The sequence below is a fragment of the Tiliqua scincoides genome, chromosome 4 (genome assembly GCF_035046505.1).
Source record: "Tiliqua scincoides isolate rTilSci1 chromosome 4, rTilSci1.hap2, whole genome shotgun sequence".
In the NCBI taxonomy this organism is placed as follows: domain Eukaryota; kingdom Metazoa; phylum Chordata; class Lepidosauria; order Squamata; family Scincidae; genus Tiliqua; species Tiliqua scincoides.
This window is the reverse complement of record NC_089824.1, coordinates 105413592-105422473: the sequence shown is the minus strand read 5'-3', so window position 1 is coordinate 105422473 and position 8882 is coordinate 105413592. Positions and strand designations below refer to the sequence as shown.

Below are 8882 nucleotides of genomic sequence, written 5' to 3'. Positions count from 1 at the left end.
ATCTGTTTGGCCGCACGACGGAGGGAAGATACGGAAGCCCCTCACAGAAAACACTTTAGCATAAATCTTAGACATTACCAAGGCAAACCAGGCCCTTTCAGAATGTTCACCCCCCCCCCAACATGCACACACACACACACAAGAGGAACATCCACCACACAATGCAAGAATGCATCAGCTTCAAAATTGCTTAAGGCCTCCCAGTCCTATTCACTGGGCTCTCCAAAATTAGAACATCATAGTCAGTGTAGCAGTATGTCTGAGTAGATTCATTGTAACTGGGAGGCAATAGCAGGGGTTCAGTCTGTAGAAATCCACACACCCAACAATTTTTTGGCTGTGGTGTAAAAGGAGAAAGCACAGTTCACAACAGCCAAATTATTTATGCTAATAGCAACTACAGAAACAGCCTACATTTTCTCTGAAGAAAATAATGACACATCCAAGGGTGGAATCATAGAACTGGAACAGATTCAAATTAGCAGTACAACCCTCTGTCTTTAAATCGGGCATCTCATACTGGAACTTTCCTGACTGATGCCTGTTAGTACTCTTCCTCCACCCCACTTTGAAAGCATCAACAGGAAGTATCAACAGATTCTACAGCCTTTCCAGAAAATTCTTCACTGCTCAACATTTGCTATAGCTATACTTCTTGCCAGCATTTAACCTAAAATCTATAAATAGAGTTTCATTTAATTCCTGCAACAGGATGGACAATTATAACTCTTTTGGGAGCTTCTTTTTAAATACAGTAGAACCTCTTTAAGTTTGACTACCCAAGGGACTGGAGGAATTGGTCAACATAGGGAGGTGGTCAACATATGGGAAAAAAGGCATTTAAATATTATCATGTTTAGCTCCCAGGACAACAAATGCAAGGCCAAGTTATTGTTTAGATTGGATTTTTAAAAAGTTTTATTGCAAATATCAATGAGAATTGATCCTCTTGTGATGCTTACTATTTATATCATCTATATCTATATCAAGAGACAGAGATTAAACAGCCCACAATCAGTGCTTAAAAAAATTGTAAGTTAAAAAAAAAATACGGTTTCACAGCAGACAGTTAGACCAATGCTATCTATCCCTTGCCAGCCCATAGCATGTAGCATGTTACATAGCCCCAACAGCTAAAAAAAACCAAAAAAACACTTTTTTACTTAGGCTGCCTGGCCTCCACTGGGTCTCCTCAGATTCACTAAGTGCCAGAAGGTGCCTGATACGGTCCCTCACTAAAAGCTGTTGAGAAAACTCCACAATCAGGGAATAAGAGGTCAGGTCCTCTCATGGATTGGGAACTGGCTGAGGACCAGGAAACAGAGTGGGTGTCAATAGGCAATTGACAAAAAAGGTGGAGAGAGGTGGAAAGTGGAATGCCTCAAGGATCTGTCCTGGGACCGGTGCTTTTCAACATCTTCATAAATGACCTGGAAACAGGGATAAGCAAGGAGGTGGACAAGTCTGTGGATGACACTAAACTTTTCTGAGTGGTGAAGACCAGAAGGGATTGTGAAGTGCTCCAGAAGGATCTCTCCAAACTGGGAGAATAGGCAGCAAAATAGCAGTTGTGTTTCAATATAAGTGTAAAGTAATGCACTGGTGATGGGAACCAAAGTAAAAGGACAGCGGCTTCACTATGCACAAGCAACCATGTCCCTCACAACTTGGTACATGTCCAGGTACAATTGTCAGCCGGCGCAGGTCTGTTGGCTATGTGCAGTGTGCCCACCTATAAAAACTATTTCGCACACGCACTAGCAGGCATAGGGGAGGGATTGTCGTGTGGCTTCTTGCTTTTCCAAGATGGGACAAACCAGACAAAACATAGGCTCACACTATCACGTTCGGTGGGCAACTTACAGAGGGTAAATTAATACTCTGTGCAATGGTCGAAGTGGTCAAGATACAACTTACGGAGGTGGTCAATATAGAGAGGTTGGTCTCCCATAATATAAATGCAGTGTCTGTCCATACTGTGAAAATTAGGACAACTTAAGGAGGTGGTCATTATAGAGAGGTGGTCAACTTTGGAGATTCTACTGTATTTGAAAATGAACAGCATATCTCTTGCAGAATCTCAAAGCCCCAAAAGGAAGTGCATTCAACTAACAAGTCTACCACCTTAGTACAAAACCTGCATGATACTGCTACCAGCACCACCAGCAGAAGTGGCATCAAAATCAAAGGGTGCTACGTCAAGTGCTTAGAAAATAGTTTTCATGCCTCACCTCAGTTGGCTCTTGAGAAAGACTGCCGGCCGGAAGCGTGTCTGTATTGCTGATATCCTGCTGAGTGACTGGCTGTGCGATCATGAGGTTTCTCCTTTCTGACAAGAGGGTCTGACCAGGCCTTAGAGGAAAATGAGAAATAACATCTTCCCCAATGAAGGCTGCAGGAAACTCCATTTTGTCGTCTGGGCTCAGGTGTATTGGGAAAGTGTCAAACTGCCCTCCCAGAGGCATGGGGTTCCTTCCCTTCAAGTCACTGTTCCAAGCTACATCTGAGTGTCTTCGTCTCAGTCTTTTAAGACACTTTACGGCTAAGAATAGAAAAGCCAAAACAGAAAGTGCTGAGACTGCTATCAGAGCAATGATGAGATGCAAAGTCAAGTAAGAGAACGCATTATGTTCCATGCTAGACTTCCTGAGGTCTGCCAAGCCCAGCTTATGCTCACGCTCCAAATTTAGCGTCAGAGTGGCTGTGGCAGACAGGGGTGGCTTCCCATTGTCCAGGATCTCAACAACAAGCTCTTGGGAAAGGGCATCTTGTTCCAGAACAGCTCGGATAGTCCGGATCTCTCCTGTGTAGGCTGACACTTTGAAAAGGCTTTGGTCTGTGGCTTGCTGCAGCTTATAAGAAACCCATGCATTCTGTCCAGAATCTGCATCCACAGCTGTCACTTTAGTTACTAAGTAGCCTTCTTGCGCTGAGAAAGGAACCGGCTGTTGGGCCAGAATTCCCTTCCTGGCCACAGGATAAACAACAAGAGGAGCATTATCATTCTGGTCTATGATGAAGATGGAGACAGTAACATTGGAGCTAAGGGGAAGAGAACCACTGTCCTTAGCTTGTATCTGGAAAGCCAGTTGTTGGGTTTGTTCATAGTCAAACGAACAGCCACTATAGATGGTGCCATTCTCTGTGACATAGACATAGGATGAAATAGGAATCCCATTTATGGTTTGCTCCACCAACGAGTAAGACAGCTGAGAGTTCTGGCCCAGATCAGGATCAAAGGCGGAAACCGAAATGATTGGCATCCCCATAGCATTGTTCTCTGTTACAAGGGCCTGGTATGCAGGTTGTGAGAAGTGGGGTGGGTTATCATTCAGATCAGATACATTTACAAGGAAGTTGCTCTGGCTGGACAGAGGTGGAGAACCAGAATCTGTAGCTGTGACCATAATGTTATACTGTGAAACTTTTTCCCGATCCAGTGGGCCACTGGTGATCAAGGAATAGTGGTTCTTAAAAGATGGCACAATCTGGAAGGGAATATCGGCAGGGAGATGAAGCTGTACATCCCCATTTTCCCCAGAATCTCCATCACTAACTCTAAGGAGGCCTGCTGTAGTACCTGGAGGAACATCTTCTGGAATGGTGGTGGAGAGGGAAGTAAAACTAATTAGAGGTGCATTATCATTCACATCTGCTACCTCTACTAAGACATTACAGTGTGTGTCCATGGAGGGTGATCCTTGGTCTTTGGCCCTCACATCCATTTCATACGATGTGTCATCTTCGTAGTCCACATTTCCCAGTACTCGTATCGCCCCAGTTTCTTCGTTAAGACTGAATATTCTCCGGATTTTCTGAGAAGTGTGGCTGCTGAAGGAATAGGATACTTTCCCATTTGGCCCTTCATCCTTATCTGTAGCATGTAATTGTACAACCAGAGTTCCAATCTGCGCATTTTCAAGCAAGCTAACTTTGTACATTGACTGATTAAAGACAGGTGGATTGTCATTGGCATCTATAACCGACACTACAATCTCAGTAGTCCCAGATTTAGCAGGAACCCCTCCATCCAGGGCTTTGAGTATCAGGTGGTGACGTGGTAGCTGCTCTCTGTCCAGTGCCTTCTCCAAAACCAGTTCGGGATGCTTGCTGCCACCTTTATGAGACTTAATATTCAGCATGAAGTATCCACGTGGAGTCAACTGGTAGGTGCTGACTGAATTTGTTCCAATGTCCAAATCTTCAGCACCCTCCAAGGGGAAGCGGGCCCCTGGCATCACTGATTCCGCAATCTCCAAATAGGTTGGGCTGGTAAGGAAAATTGGACTGTTATCATTCACATCCATAATCTCTACTTCCACACGATGGGAGGTTGTTGGGTTTGCGAGCTGAAGCTCTAGATACAACAAACAGTGCAAGATCGGCCCGCAAAGCTGCTCTCGGTCAAGCCGCTCTTTCATGATCAGGACACCATTCTGAGCATCAACTCTGAAATACTTCGTGGCAGATCCAGCCATGATCTGCAGCTGCCGGGAGACCAACCGCGTAGCATCCAGACCCAAGTCTTTAGCCAGATTCCCAACAAAGGCCCCAGGAGCTAGCTCCTCAGGAATGGAATAACGGAGCTGTGGCATCTCCCCAGCACTCTGGAGAGAGACAGAAACCAAAAGCAAAGCTCTTACTTGCCATGGCAGGAGTTGTCTTTCCTCAGAAGACAGCATGATGTAGCCAAAATTTCCTCTTCCCTTGCTGGTCTCGGCCCTCTCTTCGATTCCACGAAAGCAGCAAAAAATCCTGTTTCAGATCCTACTGATAAAGCTGAGTGCCATCTGCATCTTTTATCTTTTTTCTTTTTACCGAGAATGGAACAGCAGCCCCTCATCTGTCCCAGAATCAAGAGGGGAGGGACTTGGTTGTTGATCTGAGCAGGGATTGGGTCTCTGCCACCAAGGAAGCTTTTGATTGTTTGCAGTGGTTCACCCATCCTCCCCCTCCTCAATTCCAACAATGGTGTGGGGGAGGTCTTAAAGGGCTAGCATGAACACTGAAGAGCCGGGAGCCTACTTGCCAGCTGTCAGTGACTGGATTTTCCAAGATAATTATTGGAACATTAAATCCTATGTCATTACAATGAATTTTAAATTCATTAACGCGCATCCTTTTGTTCTGAGTGGTCAGGGTTATAAGCAACATCAGGGAACTGCATATTCTGTTGACATTTTAGTTTTTCGTAACCTAAAAAAGACCACGAAGATCAGCCATTGAACAACTGTGATATGTTTCCATTTGCGTGAGTGTACTGTAAGAGTGCTTTAAAGCACTCCGTCTGTCCATCTGTCTGTCTGAAATTTCTTAAATGGATGACATTCAACAAGAGAAGCTTCAAAGTCCATTCTCATCATGATCTCTTCACTCTCCAAATGGCAAACGGAGTATGCTATCCACATCTCCAGTCCTTCCCTGTGTAGCTGACTGACGCAGAATGGATACCATTAGCCCAACAGAAGAGGATCTGGCAGTCGCAAGAGGCAATGGGGTGGTGATGTTGTGACTTTGTGTGACATTGTGACGTCACTTCCGAGTTTTCCTGGAGGCGGCGGCTTTGTGATCTCACTGTGACTTTGTGATCTCACTAATGCCCCATTCCTTCTCCTTTGGAGGCTCTTGTTGAACATCTTGGTTGGGCCTCGTGTAGCACCCCCTTCCAACCCGGCCCCCAGGGTGCCCTGCCCCCTGCTTGCCATGCCACTGGTATCTGGAATTTGGAGGGACACACTTAAATTTTATTCATAGGAATCTACAGCTCTCTGAAGCACAAAAAGTGAAAGTTCTATAGATCCGTAGTTGTAAGTCCAGAGTACTTCCTTCCCCGCTGGTGAATGTCATAGGGTCTTTCACACTCAGATATACGCAGAGGATTCTGTTGGAATTTCTAACCTTTTCCTGTTGTCAATCTCAAACTATCCTGTGGAAGAGCAGCTCCCTCTTAAATAAAGGCATTTAACTACAGCCATGAGACATTTAACTGCATCAGTAAGGCAGTAGTGGAGATGGTGAGGCAGAAAAAGAATTTGATAAAGAATTTTCATGGACAGATGATGAAAACAAAAGTGTTACTGTTCTGAAGGGTGAACAATGTCTTCCTTGGAGAATTGCCATGAAGAACCTCAGTGAGAAGCTGATGAGTCACACTGATGTGGTAACCTCTGTCTTTTGTTTGTACCAGAAAATGGAACCTCCGGATTTGCTTCTGGACAAAGAAACAGACTGTGGGTACCACCTTCGTGAATGAGAAAGTGGGTGTTTCCTATCTGTGTGTGGATGAGAAGGCGGTGTTTCCTCTCTATGTGATTCCAAAGTAGAACAGTAACTATGTCAGAAGATACTGTACAGTCATCAGAACTGTACAGTCATCAGGAACAAGACAAAGAAAATGTAAAGAAGAGTCATTATTAAGAAGATGCAAGCATGACACGGTCCAGGGCAACTCAGCCAGTGAGGGACCCCCTTATTAAAGCCATATATTGGTCAGGAAAGCATGGTGCTCAGGGAAGCTGCCCCAGTTGCTCTACTCAAGGGGTGGCCCTGAAGAAAATAATGTAAGTTGACATTGTTGCATAATGTGACTGGGATTCTGTCAGTCAAAATGTCCTTCACATTCCAGGAGAACAAGAGCTGGTGGATTTAAGCTTTAAAGAAAGCTTAGAGTTTGGGAATATGAGAGTCATGGAATATGAGAGTCAAGGAAAGAGTTTGGGAATATGAGAGTTATTGCTGCTCTGTTTTCACTGGAGTGAGCAGTTCCTGAGTGTGAAGGAACTGGGCTGTGCTTATGGTATGTTCCTCTGCAGAGTCCTCCACCTCACTTTAACACTGAACCGATCACTTTTATCTCTTTTAGAGTCAGGCATGTCCCAAATGGAATGTCATCCATTTAAGGAGTACAAAGTTGTCCTACCAACTTTGGGCTGTGCAAGATTCCCCCTGCAGGAGTCTTACACAAAGAACCGAGGCATGGCCTCAAATGACTGGTGTCCTCTAGCAGTCTGGTTTTATGTGTATATTTTCCACAGTGGTAGATTGCTCCTATTTAGAGATTTCAGGATCAAGTGAGATCCTGCCTCCTCCTCCTCCCCATCCAATGCTTTTCAAAGCAGCAGCTCCACAATGAGACTGTAAGCTTTGCATCTCTTCAGATCTAACAATATACTAAGAAACAATTGATGGAATTGCTACAGGATCCACTGACACATGAACGTTAACTAGATATCTGTCTCTGTAGAAAGGTGTGATGGACCTAGGTAGTCCATACTGTGCTTTCTGCTTCTACGTGATACATTTCTAAGGATTTTCAGCCATTTATTTCAGCACTATGATGCAGTCTTTATGATGACTTACATTTACACAAAGAGTTTGTAAGTTCTTCTATAACAGGGGTAGGCAACCTATGGCTCGCAGGCTGAATCTGGCCAACTACCCAAAATAATCTAGCCGGTAGTCCCAAAAAGATGTATCCATTCAGCCCATGGTGGTCCTAAAAAAGAATTCAAGTTTGTAATTCTATCTTTGTAAGGCTTACAGTGTAAGCAGACCAAGGACATAAGCATCCTTTGAGCACCTTTCTCTGCCTGGACATGAATCTCTCCATGCCGTGCTTTTCTCTTTTTTTCTTAGCTCTTTGGTCTAATCAGGAGGTTCACATATAATAATAGAATATGATTGCATTCTTACTATTGATGGCTTCTATTCTGGCCCCTATGCAGAAGAAGGTTGCTGATCCCTGTTCTAGAAGTTGTAAACTTCTAGTTGTAAACCATTTCCAGAGCTAGCATCCGAGTAATTGACAAAGAAGCACCATTTAGTAATCCTATCTTTGATAGGGAGCCAAAACAGTGCACTGCTCAGATTCCTATAAGAATATAAATCTGCTCTGGCATGAAACCTATGTAATATGAACTTTCAGAAGCAGCTGCTTCCATTTCCAGGTTCCATATCCTCATTTGGATTACTCTCCCAGTAACAGAAATGTGTTTTCCACTGTTTTTGTGGCCCTGCTGGAGCTTGCAGCATTTTATAAGAGTTTTGTACCATTTTCTAGGCTACTACAAGTCATACAGTGTACTCCTAATACAACTCTGAACCCATGCAACTCAAAGACAATTTATCCATAAGGAATCTGACCTTGTGTACAGTAAGCGGTCTCGTAGTCAGAGACATCTCTGTATCTATTTTGCCTCTCTCAATACCTGAGAATGCACATTAAAAAACTTTAAGGCAACAAGTATTTATCCAAAATGTTTGTATTTTACAGGTCCAAACATCTGAGTTCATTCTTGGTTTCCCTGGAACCAGCTGTATACAACACTCAAGCCTGCCATGATGCCAACATACAGTTCTAGCAACTTTGATAACATATATCAAGAAAAGAATTTGTCATCTGGTTGTTTCAAAACAACCTTGTTTAACGCACAGCGACCCACCTGTTCTTAAAGTTCTTAAAGCTTGATAGGGATGAAGGGATTCTTTGAAATACCTGTTGTTAATCCCTGCAAATCTTATCTGGTAGCTGACGGCTAGATAGCATAATGCTAGCTAAGTCTTTCCGCTCTTTGTCACCATCTTAACCAGAAATAGTGTGTGGACTACCAATTTAAGAAATTAATGTGCTTGCATTTCCTCTACAATATGGAGCATCCCATCTTGCACACGCTGCAAATTTGCTCCTCTTACTTTTCAAGGTAAAACTTCTGCCTTCCAATTTCAGTTTCTCAATTGTGATGACTGAGGGCCACTTCAGATTGCCTAATAGAGAACACATTGTATGTCTGCTGTATGTTTTAGCAGTGAACCCCACAACACATGAAACTGCTATACTGTATGCATTTATTTCAGCACACTGTTACAGGTCCTGGCTTTTCACA

At 43.7% G+C, this 8882-nt stretch overlaps 2 protein-coding genes across 7 annotated transcripts in view; both read right to left on the bottom strand.

Moving 5' to 3' along the window:
* Positions 1-8882, bottom strand: part of LOC136647360 (protocadherin gamma-C3-like) — a 270585-nt gene that overhangs the window by 43691 nt on the left and 218012 nt on the right. The window lies entirely within an intron of this gene.
* On the bottom strand, positions 2199-4595 carry LOC136647437 (protocadherin gamma-C4-like). Its single transcript, XM_066622970.1, has one exon. The coding sequence runs from the start codon at positions 4593-4595 to the stop codon at positions 2199-2201; it is 2397 nt and encodes a 798-aa protein (XP_066479067.1).

What these genes read in the sequence shown, in the direction of transcription:
- LOC136647437 (XM_066622970.1), bottom strand. Translation starts at nt 4,595, where the DNA reads ATGCCACAGCTCCGTTATTCCATTCCTGAGGAGCTAGCTCCTGGGGCC.